General features: G+C 38.4%; 4 protein-coding genes, 1 long non-coding RNA gene and 1 pseudogene across 7 annotated transcripts; 5 read left to right on the forward strand and 1 right to left on the reverse strand.

Moving 5' to 3' along the window:
* The first annotated feature begins 809 nt into the window (after positions 1 to 809).
* On the forward strand, positions 810 to 3,073 carry LOC120265771 (L-type lectin-domain containing receptor kinase S.4-like). The gene has a single exon (XM_039273734.1). It carries the CDS (start codon positions 909 to 911, stop codon positions 3,000 to 3,002), a length of 2,094 nt encoding a protein of 697 aa, XP_039129668.1. The 5' UTR covers positions 810 to 908; the 3' UTR covers positions 3,003 to 3,073.
* A 4,421-nt stretch (positions 3,074 to 7,494) lies between these two features.
* On the forward strand, positions 7,495 to 10,897 carry LOC120264517. Of its 2 annotated transcripts, none has more exons than XR_005537456.1 (3): positions 7,495 to 7,758; positions 7,909 to 8,060; positions 8,359 to 10,897. It is a non-coding gene; the product is annotated as an uncharacterized LOC120264517 (long non-coding RNA). The 2 variants fall into 2 exon arrangements; XR_005537455.1 differs by having other exon boundaries at positions 8,686 to 10,897.
* Positions 10,898 to 11,726: 829 nt separating this feature from the next.
* LOC120265357 lies at positions 11,727 to 14,323 on the forward strand (annotated as a pseudogene).
* A 1,105-nt stretch (positions 14,324 to 15,428) lies between these two features.
* On the forward strand, positions 15,429 to 18,274 carry LOC120265533 (glucose-induced degradation protein 4 homolog). The gene is made up of 8 exons (XM_039273470.1): positions 15,429 to 15,550; positions 15,954 to 16,015; positions 17,097 to 17,240; positions 17,409 to 17,482; positions 17,607 to 17,661; positions 17,719 to 17,781; positions 17,855 to 17,982; positions 18,069 to 18,274. The coding sequence occupies exons 1-8, from the start codon at positions 15,505 to 15,507 to the stop codon at positions 18,145 to 18,147; spliced, it is 651 nt and encodes a 216-aa protein (XP_039129404.1). The 5' UTR covers positions 15,429 to 15,504; the 3' UTR covers positions 18,148 to 18,274.
* Positions 18,260 to 19,806, reverse strand: LOC120265532 (low-temperature-induced 65 kDa protein-like). Of its 2 annotated transcripts, XM_039273469.1 has the most exons (4): positions 19,606 to 19,806; positions 19,279 to 19,527; positions 18,544 to 19,200; positions 18,260 to 18,459 (listed from the first exon to the last, which is right to left on the reverse strand). In XM_039273469.1, the coding sequence occupies exons 1-4, from the start codon at positions 19,718 to 19,720 to the stop codon at positions 18,446 to 18,448; spliced, it is 1,035 nt and encodes a 344-aa protein (XP_039129403.1). In that variant the 5' UTR covers positions 19,721 to 19,806; the 3' UTR covers positions 18,260 to 18,445. The 2 variants fall into 2 exon arrangements, with proteins under 2 accessions (XP_039129403.1, XP_039129402.1); XM_039273468.1 differs by having other exon boundaries at positions 18,544 to 19,527.
* A 96-nt stretch (positions 19,807 to 19,902) lies between these two features.
* Positions 19,903 to 20,682, forward strand: LOC120265534 (light-harvesting complex-like protein OHP1, chloroplastic). The gene is made up of 3 exons (XM_039273471.1): positions 19,903 to 20,136; positions 20,204 to 20,326; positions 20,409 to 20,682. Exons 1-3 carry the CDS (start codon positions 19,996 to 19,998, stop codon positions 20,475 to 20,477), a joined length of 333 nt encoding a protein of 110 aa, XP_039129405.1. The 5' UTR covers positions 19,903 to 19,995; the 3' UTR covers positions 20,478 to 20,682.
* Positions 20,683 to 21,231: the final 549 nt, after the last annotated feature.

Genomic DNA, 21,231 nt, shown 5'->3' on the forward strand with positions numbered 1-21,231 from the left:
TTAAAATGAGTTTGTTCTCGTCTGTGGGTGGGACTAACATCAACACCTATATAGAAAAAATAAATAATAAATACGGGACCCCATGATCCAGAACACTTCATTTCTTTATCATTTATTATTATATCAGTGAAAATTTCTGTTGGAAAGATGTGTGTCCGTGTGATGGTGGGGAGCAGTATTGCCACTTCTGGCTACTTGGCCAAATTGGTACATTGAAGTAAAGTCAAAAGATTGATAAATTTGATCGTTCAGTGCTACCAATGTGACGCATTGCTGACATAGCTCTCCACCCAAATGATTCATTTGCTATGTCGGATAACTTTATTGACATCCGCACCAAACCATGGCCCTTATTTTCAACCGCTTCATTGTCAATGGGACCTCAATAATCACAATATAAACGTCTTCTGCATAGAAGTCTCTTCGTTGAAGTTGAACATCATTAAACTTTAGCAGCGACTCATTGGTTAAATGCTAGTGTTGGTTGCATTTATTACCATAAACAATCAAATATATGCCCTCTAAAAGTAAACAATTTAAATATCATCAATAAAACAATGAAATAATTACTTTTTAAATGTTTTTTTTTAAAAAAAAAAAAGACTAAGCTCATGTTTTTGCAACTTCATCAACTTGGTCATCCCTTACTGTTACTGCCGTTTCAATTTTCTCAGCTTAGATGCCACCCACGTGGATAGTTCCCAAGTTCCAATTTCCAACCAAAAATTTCAGACCCAACCATTTGTGTAACGTATAAACTACTAAACCAAAACCCTCTCTTATTATTATAGCACTTTTGACTGCTCACAGTCCCAGTCCCAGTCCCTTCTTTATTATTTGTCCTTACTTTTTTTGTCATTCTTTCCTCACTCTCTCCATTCCATTCCTCCATACAACACAACACAACAATGATGTCCATCCTCCTCCTTCTCCTCCTTCCCATCTCATCCTCCCAACAAACCGAGTTCTTCTACGCCGGCTTCTCCAACAGCAGCGATGCCAACACCAACACCAACACCAACATCAGCCTCAACGGCGTTGCTGAGATCGAAGACAACGGAATCCTCCGTCTCACCAACGAAACCAGCAGGCTCATAGGCCGCGCTTTCTATCCAATCCCGCTTCCCTTCAAGAACTCCACCTCCGCCTCCGTCTTCTCTTTCTCCACCTGCTTCGCCTTCGCCATCGTCCCTGAGTACCCCAAGCTCGGCGGTCATGGCTTTGCCTTCGTCATCTCCACCTCCTCCTCCCTCCCTGGTGCCCTCCCCAGCCAATACCTTGGTCTTCTCAATGCCACCGACAATGGTAACGCTACCAACCACGTCTTCGCCGTCGAGTTCGACACTGTTCAAGACTTCGAGTTTGGCGACATCAACGACAACCATGTCGGCATCGACATCAACAGTATGACCTCCAATGTATCCAAAGCCGCTGCTTATTTCTCCGATGATTTCACCAAACAAGATCTCAATCTTAAGGGCGGCGACACAATCCAAGCTTGGATCGACTACGATGCCGTGTCCAAGGTGCTCAATGTCACCATCGCCCCCTCCTCCACGAAACCCACCATTCCGCTCATCTCTTTCCCCGTTGATCTTTCGCCGATTCTCCACGATAACATGTTCGTCGGTTTCTCCGCTTCTACCGGGCTTCTCGCCAGCTCCCATTATCTCTTCGGCTGGAATTTCAAGATGAACGGCGTCGCCAGATCTCTCGACCTCTCTTCACTCCCTTCGTTACCAAAACCACCAAAGAAAAACACCAGCTTTGTCATCGCCATCTCCATCACCTCCGTCGTATTCGTTATCGTCGTCGTCTCCTCCGCCGCTTACCTCTTCTACAAGATAAAAAACGCCGACGTGATCGAGTCCTGGGAGCTGGAGTGCGGCCCTCATCGGTTCTCCTACAAAGAGCTGAAGCGAGCCACCAAAGGTTTCAGAGACCGCGAGCTCCTCGGTTTCGGCGGTTTCGGCAAGGTCTACAAAGGAACTCTCCCGGGATCCAAAGAGGAAGTCGCGGTGAAGCGCGTCTCCCATGAATCCAGACAAGGGATACGCGAGTTCGTGGCGGAGATCGCGAGCATCGGTCGGCTCCGGCACCGGAATCTAGTCCAGCTCCAAGGCTGGTGCCGGCGCCGCGGTGATCTCATCCTCGTCTACGACTACATGCCGAATGGCAGCCTCGACAAGTACCTCTTCTCCGACCCCGAAACACAGCAACCACCAAAACCCCTGCTTTCATGGCGCCAGAGGTTCCACATTCTCAAAGGAATCGCTTCAGCTCTCTTATACCTCCACGAAGAGTGGGAGCACATCGTCATCCACCGCGACGTCAAGGCAAGCAATGTGCTTCTCGACGGGGAACTGAACGGAAGGCTCGGGGACTTCGGATTAGCGAAGCTCTACGAGCACGGGGCAAACCCGAGCACCACCCGTGTCGTCGGCACCTTGGGGTATCTGGCGCCCGAGTTGACACGTACCGGCAAGTCGACGACGAGCTCGGACGTGTTCGCTTTCGGGGCGGTGGTGCTGGAAGTGGTGTGTGGTCGACGGCCGATAGAGCCGAAGGCGTTACCGGAGGAGTTAGTGCTCGTGGACTGGGTTTGGGGTCTCTGGGCGGCGGGGAAATGGGAGGACGTGGTGGACCCAAGGCTGAACATGGATTACGATAGAAAGGAGGTGGAGCTAGCGCTGAAGGTGGGGCTTTCGTGTTCGCATCCGGCGGCGTCGGCGAGGCCGAGGATGAGGGATGTAGTGAGGTACTTGGACGGCGGTGAGGTGCCGGAGGTGAGGAGCCCGCCGGAGGAATATGAAGGGAAGAGCCAGGTTGGGTTCGATGACTACGTGCACTCGTACCCGTCGTCGTCGTTCGAGAAGGTGTCGTCGCAATGCTCGGTGGCGGTCGGAGCCGGAGAAGCGGTGGTGGCGGTGGACAACCGGAATGAAGTGGGGCCCTTTGGTTATGCACCGCTGGCGTTGTTGTCACGTGGGATGAATGCATGAAAAAACAGGGTGCTGGTGTTTTTTTTGGCTGTTTTGATTGCTTTTCATTTATTGTAAATAAATGAGCTTTCCTTTTTGCAATCTCATCATGCTTTTGAGCTAATTTAGTTGTCATTTTTAAATTTTGTATGAATTTTTCTTATTCAATTGAGTGTGGTTTTGTTAACTGAGGGATTATGTGTTACTTTCATAGCTGAGACTGAGAGTGGGACTGGTTCCTTTCTATTCTGATAATGATTTGACATTGTCATGTAGCATCAAGTGCTACCAACTTGTAATGTAAGAGAATGAATAATTGAATGAATGAATGAATGAAATGAAATTAATGAGAAAGGGAACAACTGTCCCAAAAATTGATCTTATATTTATCATTAGCAAAGCTAATAAGATACACAAATATAAATAAACATTTTTAAAAAAATATATATAAATCATAAATATAATTATTTTAAAAACCAAACCATAACCATTGTCACAGTAATCAAACAGTTAAAATATCTAATTAGGTCAAGATTTTGACTTCTCCACGTTGTTAAATAATAGTTTATCCATATTATTAAAAAAAAAAAATACTATTTAACACAAAATGGTATAGCTAACTCTTACTGCTGTTTGAGGGACTGTCGGGGCTGGAAACCAATTTCGCCAAGACTTGTCTTTTTTCTACCAACTTGAATCAGCTTCCTGATAGGTGGGCGGCAAGCACCTTCAGTTGTGCCGTGAGTCGCCTGCCGGTGCATTACCTTGGCATTCCGATTTCTGGAAGACGTCCTCGTAAACTAGACTGGAGGAACTTGATCGATAAAATCAAAGGACGACTGTCTTCTTGGAAATCAAATTACCTTTCTATTGGTGGAAGGCTTACTTTGTTAAATTCGGTCCTTTCCTCCTTGCCAACGTATTGGATGTCCATGTTTAGTTTACCCAGTTGGGTAATTAAGGAAATTGACCGGGTGCGCCGAGATTTCTTATGGTCGGGCCCTGACATTGATATTCCTAAGTGCCGCCTGGTAGCTTGGCAGAATATTTGTCGCTCGAAGGAGCAAGGGGGCTGGGGCATCCTGGATTTATACGCTTTCAACAGGGCCCTGCTAGGGAAATGGAGATGGAAATTTTTGACTGACACAAATTGGTTGTGTGCGAAGGTGATTAAATTCAATTATAACGTGTCTTCTTGGAATTTGTTTTGTCTTCCGCGGGGCAGGGTTTCTTTCTTTTGGTCGGGGTTCCTGAAAGGCTTTTCGGACTTTAATGGATGTGTCACGGTTAAAGTGTGTTCTGGAACGGAATCTCTGTTTTGGAAGGATAGATGGCTCAATGGCCGGGCACCAATGCATCTTTGGCCGAACGAATTTTCGGATTCTCCGATGCAGAATGCGACGATGTTTGATTTGAGGCATCTTCTTAATCGACAACCTTTTTCGAGTGACCATGAGTCTATGTTGTTTAATGCCAATCGGAACTTTCCTTCTGGACCTGGAAAAGACTTGAAGCTTTGGAGTTTGACGGCCAATGGATCCTTCTCGGTCAAATCCTTCTATGATCGACTGAATGACGGGGGGCTTCGGTGCCCTATTGCTAAGTATTTTTGGAAGGGACCTTGCCCGAGGAAGGTCAATATTTTCAATTGGTTGGCCTGGAAGGATAAAATTCTTACCCTTGAAAATTTAGCTAAGCGCAGGTGTAACAAGCTTCCGACTTCCACATGCGTGTTGTGCCATGACGCGGTGGAATCGGTGGATCATCTCTTTCTGCAGTGCCGTTTCTCCCTCGAGGTGTGGGCGCAGATTAGTAGGGTGCTAAAATTGCCGTCGCTACCAAGTTCGATGTCGTTTATGTGGGGGGCCTGGAGGAATGCCTTGCGGGCTGATTCCCGTGTGGTTGGGGACGGGGCGATTAAAGCTTTCGTGTGGGCGATTTGGCTTACTAGAAATGATGCTATCTTTTCTGATAAATATGTGTGTCCGCATGCTGTTGTAGTTAAAACTGATCATTTCTTGTTATCGTGGTTCTCTGCAGCTTCTGAGGGTGTGAGATCGACGCTTGAGGATTCCATTTCCTCAATCCGGCGTAGTTTGGAGTTCTTGGGACCTCAGTCTGAGGGGGCAGGGGTGGCTCTTACGATTAAGGAGGCTATGGATATGTCTGTGGGGTAGTTGGTTGGTTTTGTTTCTGTGGGTCAGGAGGAGACCCGTTGTTCCTCCTTTTTTGTTTTTTTGGTTCTTGGTTCCACAGCTAGTGGACTTCTGTTGTATGTTGTTTCGTTGAGTTTTTGAATGAATGTGGTTTATCCACTTTTTCAAAAAAAAAAAAGCTAACTCTTCAGAATTTGGTGGCGGTGTATTATAATAAAACATCACATTTGCATGGTTAGCAAAGTAATGGTTAACTATATATATGTATATATACCTTCCATGTTAGTTGTTTAAATATGGAACTAATCTTTTTTGAGGCCTATTCAAATTCCACCTGACATCCAGTATAGAAGTGTGATTTTTATAGACCTAAACTTGTTTGTAAACCTTTAAGATATTAGACAATTTTCTAATTTTGGTAATTTTTAAAAACATTTAATTAGAATAGAATAATTGTATATTTAGTTATTGTTTCATTTCGTTCACCTCGATTCTCATCTAAATTGATTATATAACTATATTTTAGATTTTTGTAGTTTATGATTCAAAGAAGCTCAAATTAGAGAACTCTTTAATAACTATTAGTGAAGTCTAAATTGTCTAAGTTCATTGATAGAAACAAGAGAAACAAAACATAATCTATGAATGAATTAAGAAAGCTGATTCTCTTAACTCTCGTGGTGTTACCAAAGATAAATGATCCAACCCTAGCTTATTGTTTTTTTCTATGTACCATTATTACCTTTTAGATTGGTGGTGCTTCACTCTGTTTTTGATTCTTGATGCACTGATTGTGTGCCCTCATTCGATTTCTGGTTTTGAATATTTGGTTTTCTAACACAATTGCATGATGTAAATGTGGCTTGTAATTATTTTTCTATTATTATTATTATTATTATTATTATTTATTTATTTATTTATTTATTTATTTTTTTGAGAAAGACGACAAACGCCGGAACCCAGGGACAAACACGTGGGGGAGCAGCGCTCACCACCGAACCGTGCCCTCACCATGCGTGAGATGGGGATCGAACTCAGAGAGCCATGCTCGACACTCGAGACGAACACTCTACGCAAAGACCCGATGCTAATAGACCAAATTGTATTTTTCTATTATCAATAATGTTTTGATTTATCAATTTTTACATTAAAAAAACACACACACAAATATATGAGGATTGCCAAGATATATGTGACAATTGGGAGACAGGCATGGATAAAAAAAGATGCTATCTTTTCTGATAAATATGTGACAATTGGGAGACAGGCATGGATAAAAGCTCAGTTAAAAAGAAAGGCATCTTGGCAATCCTCATATATTTGTGTGTGTAACATACTTTCTTTTTAAAAAAAACACACACACAAAGATCCAATTCTTTAGAAAAGAAAGGCATCTTTTTGACTGGTTCCTCTGTGCCCATATCTATGACTTCTACCTACGTTAAAGTATGTGCCCATATTATTACTGTATGGATGAAACCAGAGAAATGACTAGGAAATATCTTGGTTGAATTTGTTTGCCACTCAAGACTAAATTTTTTTGATTAATTGATGTTTAGTGTGAGGGAAACTTGCAATTCTACAAATTAGCACCAACGGACAAGATTGTAATTTTGATTGAGATTTGATTTGAAATTATAATCCATTTGATTTAAAGTTTGTTTTTGGTGTTGAAAACGGTAAAAGTAAATCGAATTTTCTAATCCATGTAAAGTTCTTCAAATTGAATGTTAGATTCCAACTTTGTAGTGGAAGTATTTCATTTTTTCAAGCCGGTTTTTATTGACTCCTCCATGTTAAGATAAAAACAGAAAGTTTAAAATCATAATCAAATCTATTTTGTGAAATTTTAAGTTAGGTCTAATCTTTTCAGTTAATCTCTATCATATTTGTCTTATCCCATATGATATTTATTTTTTTAAAGTTTAACATGATCAATCGGCTCCTTTTGTGAAGATAAATATATTTATATATATATAGGCAAACTAATACATTTATTTATACAGATGAACACATGAAGGAGTTAGTTAATACTAAAACACACACGGAGACATGTATTCTTACGTTTAAAATACTCATTTCGTTGGTCTTTCAAATCTTTTGAAATTTAAGTTATTTTAAATCTATATTAATCACAAGCAAATATGTCAAAAATATATATTTATTTGTATAATTTATGTAAAAAAACTTTTCTAAAATAAAAAAAAAATAGGAAGACCCCCATGAGCCCAAGTATGTTTGATACAGGCCCAAATGTTAAAGCCCAACAAGTTCAATTAACAAGAAACAACATCTAGCCCAATTCCAATTCACAGGCTATTAGTAACCACTGCTAGCGCGCCAAACGCTGGTTTTTCTAATTAGCAATCTCCATTTGCGTTTCCATGAATACCTAGATTGCTCTTTGATTCCTCTTTGTTTTGCTTTCATCTTTCGAATCATCTCGCCGAGCCCTGGCCATGGATGCTAGAGCTTCTCTAAGGGCTTTTGCAAACTGCTTTTCACTAAGCCAGTCCTCGATCTTCTTCACTTCTCCGCCATCTGTGGAGGTTGCTTTGAGGAGATGACGCTGCAGTGTCAGTGTCTCGATGGGAAGGGATGCCATTGCTCCTGTCATCGAGGTATCAAAGGTGGCGTTTTTTTGTTTTCCCTATTGACCATGTATGCGATTTTACTCTGTTTTTGGCCGAACTTATGAACTTTGCGGGGAAAAAGATTACTTTTTTGCTTTGGATTGAGATAAGGTTTTGGTTGTGTTGTTTGTGCATCAGAGAAGGAGTGATGCTAAGGAGTTTGCCCACATGGAGCTATCTACTGTGATGGCTTTGTCTAAATTGGATGTCTGATACGTTCAGAAGGTCAAGGAATTACCCCCTTTCTTCAGTGAATATGGGCTGTGATTCGTTTTCGTGTCTTGGTTGAGGTGTGATATTTTGCTCAATATATAATTTTTTGTATTCTTCTATATTCTTATTCTTACACTTATGTTTGAGTGATGAATGAGCATGGTAACTAATAACCTGATCGTCAAATTGAGCTTTCTTGTGGTAATTATCATTCATCTTTGTGAGTTCCAATGGCAGCTACACCCATATAATGCTTTTCTTAGGAAATATTTGCTTATGGATTGCTTTGCCCTTTCCAGGGTTTTAGAAAATCCCTTCTGTCAGAATTTTGATTTCTATAGAAGTAATCTGACATTGTTATGCACTTATTTGTAGGTCAAGTGATTGTTAAAACTATCTGAAATCCTGGAAATCACCAAGGTTACAAATTTCAGTGAGAATGCTTGCTCTTTCTTAGAAAACATAATTCATGATATTAAGTTCTTTGATGCATCGGAGGTCAAGAAAATCACGGAGTGATGAGCAATGATGTCCAGGCAGTGGAATATTTCCTAAAATAGATATGCAAATCATTTTCCAGAGATTGCCAAAATTGATATTCTACTATTGAGGATTTAAATACATACCTGTTTTTCAGTATCACTGATATGTTGTTGAGTGTTTTGCCTGACTGTTATGTTTTATTTCATCATTCTATTTCAGATTTTCAGGTGCTTGAAATTTTCCATTTTGCATGCACATCTGGGGTTATTAACAATCTAGCTCATCCTTATTGTTGAAAGAAGCAACAAATACTGTCATATTTCCTACCATAATCAAGCTATGTGAGGCAATAAGGACATGGCCAAGGAGAAGTCCCATATTCCTAGGTTGTAATACACTCATGGTCAGGTAATTGAGTATATATCATATGATTGCAGCTTTTATCTTAGATCCTGTAATTTTAATTAAGTCATTATACAATTTACCCAAAAACCTGTGAAAAGCGAGCTATGATATTTGTGTTTAGCATCATTCTCATTTGGATTAATATCTTTTATCTTGACACCAAATTCAATTTTCTTTTTAATAATTGCTTTCTGGAAGCCTGTGATTCACTACCAATATAGTATGTTTTCACTCTGAAGCTTTTATTTAGTTATTTTTTAAAAAATATTTCAATGCTTAAGTGTATTATCTTTGTAGAAATTTTAATCATTCCTTTGGTTTTAAAGAGCACAAACTGAAATAGGTTTCTGGTTGTGCCGATTATTACAAATGATAGACTCATTGAATGATAAGGGAAGATCATGTTATCTGATTTTATAAACAATCAAATAACATTAGAAACTACCGTCTTTTCTTTTGTACATCGCTAACCAAGGTGGAGAAAAAAAATCGTAGATGGTTTCCATAATTGAATTCATGAATATACTTCGTTAGCTTTGCGCCTTCTCAGGTCTCAGGTTATGCAAAAACTGAAGGAATTGACAAGAGGTAAAGATGTTACCATGGATAGCATAAAACAATTTATCAAATGGTTAGGTTTACCGGATGATGCTAAGTTAGAACTACTAATATTAACTTCTCATACTTACATGGGCGAAGGAGAGAGATTAGCAAAAGTTGTTGATGATGCTGTGGTTTAGCAAATGGATTCAACCTTTTTATAGATGATTCTAATTGCTTCAATGTCTTCATCTGATAACTGAGCATTGGTTCGGTGTTCCTGATGGAACTTTTTATTTTTTCTTCTCTAATTAGTTATATATTTGGTTTCATGCATTATTGAATCATTGATATATATTTGGCACTTGCTAGTTATCATCACCAACTTTAATTTTTTTTTATATCTAGACTGTTTATAGTGGAGTAAGGTGGTGGTTTTTAATTTTAATTTAAATTTTTTTTTTTAAAAATGGATAATCTGCATTTATTGGAAGCGAGAAAGTAGAACAGAACAGAAGGAGATACACTAACAATGAACAATATGAATAATGGAGACAATAAATAAATAGACTTAACAGTCTAATAGGGGTGGACAATTGACCAATCACACTGACACCAAAAAATAGGAAACAAACAAAAATAGAACCGAACAAAATGCTTTGGGAGGGATGCTTAGAGTAACATTAGCTAGGAGCACTCAGGGTGAGGTGACTTCCTGTCTGGCTATACATTCATCAAGATTACTCGCTATCTCAGGGTGTCTGTGTAAGTCGAAGCTGCCCTTAGCCGTCATAATTAAGTCTTATAGTATAGGAACAATTTTTATAATAATTGAAAAATACAATGAAGATTTTGGTTGGAAGATATAGGCATTCTTTTTTAACCAAAGGTAAATCAGTCTCTAGTGTTCATAAATAAGGAATGGAGATTGAGTCTCTAAGAACTTTATAATTCCTATGGGAAGTTTGGGAGGGAATTTATTCTGCAAGTTTGGGTGAAAATTTTCTAAATTTGAGCTGTAAAGGGGCCGTCGATAAATAGGTGATCGATCGATTCAAGTGCCCATGATAAAATACACAAGTTGTTGTAAGTAATATGTTGCACCTTCTAGTAATCAAGTTTTTTTGGAGTAATGATGAAATTGTCTGAAGCCAAACAAACCAATTAAAGAGATTGGCTTTGCGCGCGTGTAGGCGAGTGTAGGCTCTTTTCTAAATAATTTGGGTAGGTGGACAACCGGAACACCATCATTCAGGTTCTTATAAAAAGAAGTGACAGGAAACCTATCATGGTAGACACCACCGTTTGAATTGCAGTTGGGCTGAAATTCTGCAGAAAATATGAACTATTGTCAGAGTCAATCACAAGTGATGAATGTTGCGGTAATTGCACTAGTTTGAGGTCCTGCTGGGCTGTATATGAGCGCACTGTTGTTAAGTGAATTGGAGGGATGACGCTTGGGGAGCAGAGGTTGAGAGGGGAAAAAGAAGAGATATATATATATATATATATATTATTAAGATTTTTTTAAATTTTGTAAACCATGTTTTACTTTATTTATTTTAACATAAATTCATTAAGTTAGTAAATTTGAAGAAATTTATCCCAGTAAAATTTTATTATAAAATTTGAAATTAGTATGCATAAAAAATAATTTTTTTACAAAAATAAATAAATAATGTGCATTATATATATATATATATTGATGAAAGTGGATATATATTTTTATTTTTTATAAATATCAATGATTTGATATTTGTATTTGAGCATAAATTTAAATATTAAATTTGACTGATTATGTTTTTTTTATTATATTATTATAATTATATTTCACATCATATATTATTAATAATTATTATAATAGTGTATGTTTTTTATATTTAATTATTGATTTTGGTTGACGCTGGGGTTGACCGGGGTCAATGGGAATCCGGGTTTGATTTTGGGCATTGATACCACGGTGAAGGTATTGATGTTTTAATGGTGAGCATTCCTTAAGTTTTCAGTGCACCTTCTTTGTCAGCAATAAATGATACGTTTTAGAACAGTCCTGCAACGGTAGGAGTCATTACAAGCATCAATCCAAATGATGCGACTTGATTGAAGGTGTTGCTATCTTGCTATTCATAAGATAAGCTTAGGAACAGAAACCACGAGAAAAAGAGAGCATTTAGAACGAAGTCGACACTACTAACAGAAGCCACGAAAAGAAACAGTATTTATAACTAAAGTGACACTAGTTCGCGCGTGTGCCTTCTCTCTCACTCTGTGTGAGATCTCTCTCTTTCTAATGGAGAACTCACCGGCTCTTCTAACCATCATCCTCTTCCTCGCCATTTCCCTGTTTGTTGTTCCTTTTGCATCACCATCTCCTCAAAGTTCTCTCTCGACGGGGTCTTCTCTTTTCAGTAGAAAAAGATTCAGACATCCTAGTCTCACCGGATAAATCCTTCACGTTTGGTTTTCATAGAATTAGCAACAACGCCTACTCCCTCTCCATCTGGTTCTCAAACTCTGCCAACAAGACCATCGCCTGGACGGCTAACCGGGACCACCCTGTGAATGGGTTGGGATCCAGTGTCACGTTGCGCAAGGACGGGGCTTTGGTGCTCACTGATGTCGATGGCACTGTGGTGTGGAGCACCAACACCAGCTCAACCCAAGCTGACCAAGCTCAGCTCTTGGACACTGGGAATCTTGTCATCAAGGGATCCCCAAGGTAACGTTCTTTGGCAAAGCTTTGATTTACCAACTGACACCCTTCTCCCCACACAGCCCATCACCAAAAATAAGAAGTTGGTATCAAACATGGCTGGAGGTTCAGTGTCGTCTGGCTATTATAGTTTTTATTTTGACAATGATAATGTTATGAAGCTCATGTATGATGGTCCTCAGGTGTCTAGTATTTACTGGCCTAATCCTGATTACAATATATGGCAAAATGGAAGGTACAACTATAATAGCAGTAGATATGGAGTCCTTGATGAGAGTGGAACATTTCAATCAAGTGATAGATTATCCTTCAATGCTTCTGATATGGGTGCAGCAATTAAGAGAAGACTGACTTTGGATTATGATGGCAATCTCAGACTTTATAGTCTCAACAACTCAACAGGCTTGTGGTCAGTTTCATGGGAAGCTCTTCCCAAGCTATGTGATGTGCATGGGCTGTGTGGTAGGAATGGCATTTGTGTTTATAATTATACTCAAAAGCCCATGTGTGCGTGTCCCTTTGCGTATAAAGTGAGTAATCTCAGTGATTGGAGTGAAGGTTGCAAGCCTCAATTCAACATCAGCTGTGAAGATTCTCAGCAGTTGAGATTTGTTGAGCTTAAGAAAACTGATTTCTGGGGATTCGATCTTAATCACACTTCTTCAGTGTCATTGAGTGCCTGCAAGGCACTTTGTCAAAAGGATTGCTCCTGTGTGGCTATTTCATATAAGATGGGCGGTGGTGACTGTTATACCAAGTCTGCTTTGTTCAATGGGAGAACTGTTCCAGATTTTCCAGGCAGTGTATACTTGAAACTCCCTTTGAATTTCAACACCTCTGGCTTTCACGTTCTCCAAGTTCATGAGCCCATCTGTATTGCTACTGGGGCTACAGCTGCTACTCCCAGGTACGCGGCGATCACAGGCAGTAGGATCAAATGGACTTATTTCTTTGGGTTCATATCAGCATTTGGAGTGATTGAAATTTTCTTTATTGTGTTTGGATGGTGGTTTGTATCTAAGAGGGGAACAAAGCCAACATTGATGGAAGAAGGGTATAAACTGATTGCAAGTCAATTCAGGAGGTTCACTTATAAAGAGCTGAAAAAAGCAACAGGAAACTTCAAAAATAAACTTGAAAGAGGAGGTTCACGAGCAGTGTACAAGGGAGTGCTGGAAGATGAGAGAGCCGTAGCCGTGGAGAAGTTAGATGACATTATTTCAACTAAAGATTTCTGGGCCGAGGTGGGCGTGATTGCCAGAATAAATCACATGAATCTTGCTAGGATTTGGGGATTTTGTTGTGAACGCTCACACAGGTTCTTGGTTTCTGAGTTCATGGAAAATGGTTCATTGGACAAGCATCTGTTTGTTAGTGGTCACAGCTCTGCCAACTTGCTTGGATGGAAAGAGAGATTTCACATTGCAGTGAGAGTTGCAAAAGGTTTGGCTTATCTCCACCACGAGTGCCTTGAGTGGGTTATCCATTGTGATGTGAAACCAGAGAACATACTCTTGGACAGTGATTTTGAGCCTAAGATCACAGATTTTGGACTGGCCAAGCTGGCTGACAGACGTAGAGCTCATTCCAAAATCTCAAAGGTTAGAGGTTCAAGAGGTTATATGGCTCCTGAATGGGCTTTGAACCTTCCCATCACTGCCAAGGTCGATGTTTACAGCTACGGAGTTGTCCTTCTGGAGCTTCTGATGGGAAGCAGAGCTTCTGATTGGAAGAAGATGGATGGTGATGATGAAGAAGAGGAAGCAGAGTTAGAGCTATTGGGTCTGGTTAGGATGTTGAAGGTGAAACTAGGGGGAGCAGAGGACTCATGGATTGATGATCTTGCTGATACTAGACTGGGTGGTCAATTCAACCACAGACAAGCAGCTGTGATGGTAGAGATGGCAATCTCATGCTTGGAAGAAGATAGAAACAAGAGGCCAAACATGGACACTGTAGCTGAGATACTCAACGGTCACTATGAAGAGCCATATTGCCATGGTGACCATTCTTATTCTGCTACCAATCTAGAATGACTCCATCCTGCATGGAGTGCTGTAGGATATTTTGCATTTTACTTTTTTTCTGGAATGTATGTATTTATGTATGTATGATGTATTATCTATGTATCAGTTGTGCTCTGTTTGATGTAAAATCAATCGTTAGTTGTTTCAATAACGGAGTTGTCAATTCCTTTTACTTAATCACTGTATTAAACCTTTATGAAAGAGAGATGCTTCAGGCCACTATATGAAAGCAGAACATCAATTCTTCTTGTGCTATAACTCTAGAGCACTGCCGGTTATGAATGCTTGGTTTTAATTTATAAATTTAAATAAATCGCAGCTTTATTAATTACAGGTAAATAAAACAACAATAAGACAAACAGTTATAATTAAATATGAGAAAAGCAACAAATTGCATCAGGATGTAAAGGGTTTAAAATAAAAATAAATAAGAAGCAAATAAAAACATAAAATACAAATAATACTCATAAAACAACGATCCAGGTAGACCATACATTTTGGATATTATTAAATCATCACTTGTATTATCTAAATTTTTATTATGCATTTTTTTTTAATTCACTCATCCAGCCATGATAAAAACATTTTTGTTTGAAAAAAAATAGATAAATTACAATTTATTAAAAAAAAAAGCAACAAAAACAACACTAACAGCACATTGAACCAGAAACTAGAAAAAATACCTAATAACATCCACCATAAGTGGATAAGAATAGATATAATAAAACAACAACAAAAAGACGGAGAAACAACAACAAAAACTTAAACTAAAAACAAACAAAATAACACAATCCATTTAAAAAAATAATAATAAAAGGAGATAGAACCAACGAATCTAAAATTGCGCTTGATAGGAGGGATAGCTGCACTAAGCTTAGTTTTTTTGGTCAGCTATGTTGCATTAATCCAAACAATTAACATGTGACTAATTTTATAAATTAAAAATTGAAAGGAAGCAGAAATGCAAAAGAAGATGCGTTTATTTATTAAAAATTTTGATAGAATAAAAACAACACTTGTTACGAAATAATTTATTATATATTTGTTTATTAAAAATGTTTGTGATTTATCTTATATTCATAAAAAATAATTAATATGTTTAAGGAATAAAATAATAATTAAAAAAAATTACCTAATAAAATTAAGGAAAAAAAAAATTAACTGGCATAAAAACAAAGGGGGACTGCCACGTAACCACTTGGCGCGAATCTTACAGCCGGACACAGAAGACCATGTCTAGATCTCGTAAGCCCTAAATCACGTTCTATTATATCTACTGACCCTATTCCCGCGGTTCCTCTCTCCTCACCGTTGTGTATTCTTTCCTTCGTTGAGCTTGGATTGCTCTCAGGGATGCCGGTGAGGGTGGTGGAAAGCTCCGCGCCTTCTCAGGTCTCGGGTAATCAACACTTTGCAGTTCATGATGAGAGATTTCCTCCTGTCTTTCCCTTTTTAGGGTTTGTATCTTTATCATCTGAGCTAGTTTTCTATCTGGTCCGAGTTTTGTTTGTTAGGACGATATATTGTCGGAAAATGATTAATTTTAGAGCTATTTATGCTTACTTTTCTGCAAGTAGACAGAATTTTTAATTTATTAATTGCTTAATTGTTTCAGATGTTTGGGTGTTGGTTTTGTAGCTAAATTAGTCACTTGTTTCTCATCTATGTGAACCTCATTGTAGAATCTTGGGTTTTTTTTTTCTCATACGAATTGATGTTGTTTCATATTATCATTCTGAGCTCATATGGTGTTTTGTTCAATGAAAAATCTTCTTTTTTTTTTATTTTTATTTTTATTGCAGGAGAAGATGCTAGTCATCAACATGCTCTCCCTCCGGCGTGCTCACTTTTAAGTGTTGGAAGGGTATTATTTCTTTATTTTGGCAAATTTAGCTGGTTTTATTAATATGAAACTTTGGTATGGCATTCATTGCTTTTGATGATCTTCAATGATGATATGACACAAACAACTTTTGGATCGAATTTATCCTACAAACTGACCACTCTTTTAAACCACAAAGTCTATTATTCAACTTATATAGTTTGGTTATCGTATTCTCAGTTTCTTCACTGCCTTGCATACATATTATGCAGAAATGGAGGGATATCTTCTGGTATAGTGTGATCTTTTGCATCATGAACAATTCCTGTGGTATTTCCTTATAATGAGTTTTCCTTGTATGTGGAGTGATAAAGAGAAGATGCCCATTTCAATGTTATGTTATTTTGTTCTGTTAGCCATGCTAGAATTTAATTGAGTTAAACTGTGGTATAAGTACTTTAATCTTTCTGTAAAGTTAAGGACCAAGGCCTTAAAAAGTCTTTGTAAGTTTCATCATGGATAATTTGCTAAATGAATGTGGTTTGTTGACTTTTATCCCCTGAAAAAGGTTCAACCATGGTAGGAACTAGGAAGAAAAACAGGGGACAATGCTGTTCTTTGCTTCCTGTCCTTTCATGTGAATCAAATATTTCCTCTTTCTTAGCATTTCAAGTGTATCATATGCCTATCCCAAGTGTCACTATGTTTTCTTTTGAAATCTTTATCTTGGAGCACTGTCTAGGAGTCGTGCTCTATATAGGATAGTAATTTACGAACAGGTTTAAGTCATTAAAAGTTACACATGGATTTTGTTGCTATGTTAAAAACACATCATGTACCTCTGTGTGCTCCAATATTAAACCTTGATTATTACAGCATTGGACTCAAATCAATATAGAACATAAATATAGTAGCCTCTGAAATACTCATTTCTTGCAAATTATATAACACCACTCATGACTTTTGCTGCTGTGAAAATCATTCTTGGATACCCAAATATGAATTATTCATTTAATGGAGTCGTTTATGTCTTCGTACTTCTTGGACATGGATACTTGGATGCTTGACTGTGCCCACTTTTAAGGAATAATCAGAACATCAACAATTTATTTGTATTATACAGGCCTTTTCGGGTACTCAGAATGTCTCCAGTTTTCAAAAAGATGAAGCATGGAGGGTTAATGTACGCATCCAAGGCTGTGATCTTGGTCATGGCTATTTGTGTGGTACTATGGAAGCTCTGAATGTCCCTTTAGCAGATACACCTGTAAGTGGTACTGAATCTCCTCTATCTTTTACCTTTATTTTCGTCATACCCATTGTAACCAGAGATTTATCTTGCTTTATTTTGATATATTTGTTGTCTTCCTCAACATCTTTTTTGATCCTTTATTTGTCTGATTTTCCTTTTCTCTAATTGCCTTTCGGATTTCAGGTAGTTACCTTCTGGGAAGGAGAAATTGTTGATATGAAAAACTATACATTTTACACTGGCAAGTGGGAAGCTACGTAAGGTTCTATTTTTCCTGTTTTGTTTGGTATCCCATTGATAACTTTAATCTTATAAGGAACTAACTTGAGTTAATCATTCATTTGCACTATCAAAATATACTAATAATATTTTCTTTTACAGCCCAGAGAATGATATCAAACACTGGTCCAAGTTCCCCGCTTTTTCTTCACTTTCGGTAAGAGTTTTTTTTTTCCTCTCATGTATCTATAAATTGAATCTTTTTGCATTTCAGAGTCAAGTTGAAGCTGATGGTGGCAAATCTTTGGACTTGAGCAACTACCCCTACATATTTATGGTACTCATAAATTCACGTTGTCTGGAGTTATACTCTCATCATCAAAATCTTGATACCACTATGTTTGTTACAGAGATGGAAGGAGCAGTACTTTGTGAATGTCGGAACAGACTGCGGCCTGACAATTGCAGGCTTCTACTATGTCTGCTTTTCTTGCAGTGATGGCTCCGTCAATGGTTTCTATTATGATCCGAACAGCAGGTAAAGTCACAGAAAATCTCACACTCTACATTTTTCAACTGAGACAATGTCTCGTATCACTTATGTTGTGATGGTATTGCCTGCAGCCCGTTTCAGAAGCTTGAGTTAAAGTCCACCAATGAGGGGCGTTTGGGATTCACTTTCTCTTCCTACCAGTTGCAATAAGCTGTTTTTAACTTATTTTCTCAAATTTAACTGCTGTATGATCTTCTGTTGATATATGCGTAAGTGCTTATGTAATGAACTATTTGGACAATGAAATTTGTTCCACAAGACGAACACAATCGAATTATCTGTTGTTATTAGATGCTTGGAGATAATAATACATCAGTCCACAAACAAAATGGATGCAAAACCAAAACTAACAAGGCATCTAGATATTATTACTGATTATATAATTATTAATCATAGAAATATGGGATTCTCTCCAGTTGTGTTGTGTTTCTCAGTTTCATCCCCCTGCTTATTTAACATCAACTGCAAACCAGAAACCGATGCAATCAAAAGTTAATTAAAAAAAATTTAGTGGACTATATTCCCTCAAAAGTATGTATATTGTACCTTCTTGAGGGTTTGTTGAGAGTGGAATTGGTGTCTTCCTGTCCTCTTGTTTCCCTAGAAGTGAACTGACTGCCTCTCTGAACTTCTCCATCACACCCTTCTCTCCAGCTTGGTTGCTCTTCCTGGGGCTCATAGACTCTGTGATCACCTTAGAGAGTGCCTTGTCATCTTCTCCAGGCTCCAGCTTCTGCAACACAAACTCCTTCACTGAAACACCTTTGTCATATTTCATCTTAGAACCAATCTCCTCATCAACACTTGGATGTTGAAGTTTGGAAACTATGGTTTGTGTTGCATCTGAAACCATGTTGCAAGCTGGTGCTAGAATCTTTGAGACTGCCTCTGTTAGTGTCTTCTGGCTGGCACTCTTCTTTATAGTGTTGTCTCTCTTTGTCTCAGAGTTAAGATCATGAGTAGGAGTTGGGTGTGGTGCAAGACAACGAGCCTTCTCTTCATTGAGATCATCATGCATGGGCTTGCTGTTTGAACGTGGAGTTGACGTCTCTATGAACTCATCAAGGTGGTGCAAAGCCAGTTCATCCACATGCTTCATGGCTAATTCTTGAGCTGGGTTTCTGTGCAGCAGAACTGGTGGTTTCTTATGCTCCATCACTTCACCTCCTTGATAAGCTTCAGGTGCTCTTTCAGATTCATACACTTGAGAACAAAGATTAGAATTCAAAACAGAGGATATATATGTATTTACATGCGTTTTTGTGTGTAAAAAATGGTTACTTGGTGCTCCACGGAACTCAGGATTCTGTTCATCATCATCATCTTCTTCTTCTTCTAAGCTAACTCCCCATGCAGGTGTTTCATTGGCTTTGTCGTTGACTTGTTTCTTCTTGGCTAATAAGTTCCTCCATTTTAATGCCTTTTCCTTGACCTTGGCCAGGACTGACTTCTTGGCATGATGGTGATCAGGATAATCTTCAAAGTTGGAAGTCATAGTTGTTGGACATTGATCTTGCGCCTCAAACCCACCTTCATATATAATTCAAAGAAATTATTTGCAAACACTGATACAGATGTTATATATATCAATGTAAACAGAGCACATACCAGAGTGAGGCTGTCCCCTCATGGAAGAAGAGTCAGTGCTCCTCAAACCATTCATTTCAGCCATCTTCTTGCCTTTTCTCCTTAAAACTTTTAGAGAAATGAAGAAACACTGCATGTCAAACGTTTTAACTGCGGTAGAATGGGGTTACCATGGGATGAGCAATGTTATCGCTTGTCTAAAATAATACTGGTCAAAAAGGTCCCCACTTGCCACCATTTCAGGCTTTCTACAAATGGGATCAAGATTATTGACTCAAAATAAATGGTTCTTAGATTAGTTGGTTGGACCATGATAGGATAAGGCTTAAGTGGAGAATAGCCAACCAATGGTTCACACAAACAGAGATGTGAACCAAGGAATGCAGAAATAGAAGAAGTGAAAGGAAGGAGATGGCAGCCATTTCAAGCTTCTCATCATCTTTCATCACCCACCAACACTCACTTTGCAGGGAGGTCAGGAGAAATCCCAACTTCCTCCATCTCAAGAAGCCAAGCAAATTCAATGTCAGAGCTGCAAAGCTTCCTTCTGGGGTATGTAATAAACTTAAGTGATCTCTTTTTCCTGGTGAATGAGTTTTGATGTAAAGAATGTTTTCAGGTGGAGAATCCAAGAGTGGAGCCTCAGCTGACAGAACCTTTTCTTGGGTTCACTAATACTGCTGAGATTTGGAACTCTAGAGCTTGTATGATTGGCATCATTTGCACCTTCGTTGTAGAACTGGTGAATTTTTGGTTAATCATCTTTTTTTCCTCTATTTTTCAGCTGAGTTATGATTTAAAACTTGCGTTTCTTTTGTTTTCAGATATCACACAAGGGTATACTGCAGATGATTGGTGTGGAAGTGGGCAAAGGTCTTAATCTTCCTCTATGAATAGTCTCCCGTTATGAGTATATATGTTTTAGTAATATATATCAGAAGCAAACATTATGTATGTTTCTTTCGGAGATTCATTTATTTGAGGAAAAATGGCAGATGTTGCCAAACAATCATGCTTTTGTCAGCCTCTAATGGATCCAACTGGATTGAACAAACATGCCCAAATACATCTCCAAGACCACAGATCTCTTCCTGCTCAGATTTTCGTGTTAATAAGCTCTCGTCTGTGATCGCCAACACACACACACACACACAGAGTTGCATTGCGCTTTTTTTTTCATGCAATTGGTGTCAAATTTTATTATTTATTATTATTATTTTTTGTGTGTGTATAATCTAATTTATATTACACATAAAAAATTCCATGGTTAGACGAGGGCACGGGCAGGTTAACAAGTCTTGCCAGGCCTAGGTCAAACAAAGGCCGACTTGTAAGTGGCCCAACCTATATAGTTTGAAAGTTATTTTTCATGGAAATGGAATAAAAAGTCAATGGGACATGCTAAAGTATTCTCCTAAAAGCTTGCACAACTTTCTTAGTGCACTAATAAGTAAAAAAAAAAAATAGAGGACTTATTATGATTGAGACTTTAACCACAAGGATCTTTATAGATAAACTAGCATAACCTTATGTATCTACACACCTAGAAGTTTTAAAGACAATGATTAGGTTGTCAGCACATAGTGTCTTTGCAACCTATTGTCAAAAGCATGAACTATATTTCTAGCAAGAGCAAAATTAAGAATA

The sequence above is a fragment of the Dioscorea cayenensis genome, chromosome 7 (assembly GCF_009730915.1).
Source record: "Dioscorea cayenensis subsp. rotundata cultivar TDr96_F1 chromosome 7, TDr96_F1_v2_PseudoChromosome.rev07_lg8_w22 25.fasta, whole genome shotgun sequence".
NCBI lineage: Eukaryota > Viridiplantae > Streptophyta > Magnoliopsida > Dioscoreales > Dioscoreaceae > Dioscorea > Dioscorea cayenensis.

What these genes read in the sequence shown, in the direction of transcription:
- LOC120265771 (XM_039273734.1), top strand. Translation starts at nt 909, where the DNA reads ATGATGTCCATCCTCCTCCTTCTCCTCCTTCCCATCTCATCCTCCCAA.
- LOC120265533 (XM_039273470.1), top strand. Translation starts at nt 15,505, where the DNA reads ATGCCGGTGAGGGTGGTGGAAAGCTCCGCGCCTTCTCAGGTCTCGG. An exon ending in TCCCTTTAGCAGATACACCT is followed by an intron (nt 17,241 to 17,408) that starts GTAAGTGGTACT and finishes TTCGGATTTCAG; the next exon opens with GTAGTTACCTTCTGGGAAGG. An exon ending in ACTGGCAAGTGGGAAGCTAC is followed by an intron (nt 17,483 to 17,606) that starts GTAAGGTTCTAT and finishes TTTCTTTTACAG; the next exon opens with CCCAGAGAATGATATCAAAC.
- LOC120265532 (XM_039273468.1), bottom strand. Translation starts at nt 19,720, where the DNA reads ATGCAGTGTTTCTTCATTTCTCTAAAAGTTTTAAGGAGAAAAGGCAAG. An exon ending in GAGGGGACAGCCTCACTCTG is followed by an intron (nt 19,528 to 19,605) that starts GTATGTGCTCTG and finishes TTATATATGAAG; the next exon opens with GTGGGTTTGAGGCGCAAGAT.
- LOC120265534 (XM_039273471.1), top strand. Translation starts at nt 19,996, where the DNA reads ATGGCAGCCATTTCAAGCTTCTCATCATCTTTCATCACCCACCAACAC. An exon ending in CTGCAAAGCTTCCTTCTGGG is followed by an intron (nt 20,137 to 20,203) that starts GTATGTAATAAA and finishes GAATGTTTTCAG; the next exon opens with GTGGAGAATCCAAGAGTGGA. An exon ending in GCACCTTCGTTGTAGAACTG is followed by an intron (nt 20,327 to 20,408) that starts GTGAATTTTTGG and finishes TTTTGTTTTCAG; the next exon opens with ATATCACACAAGGGTATACT.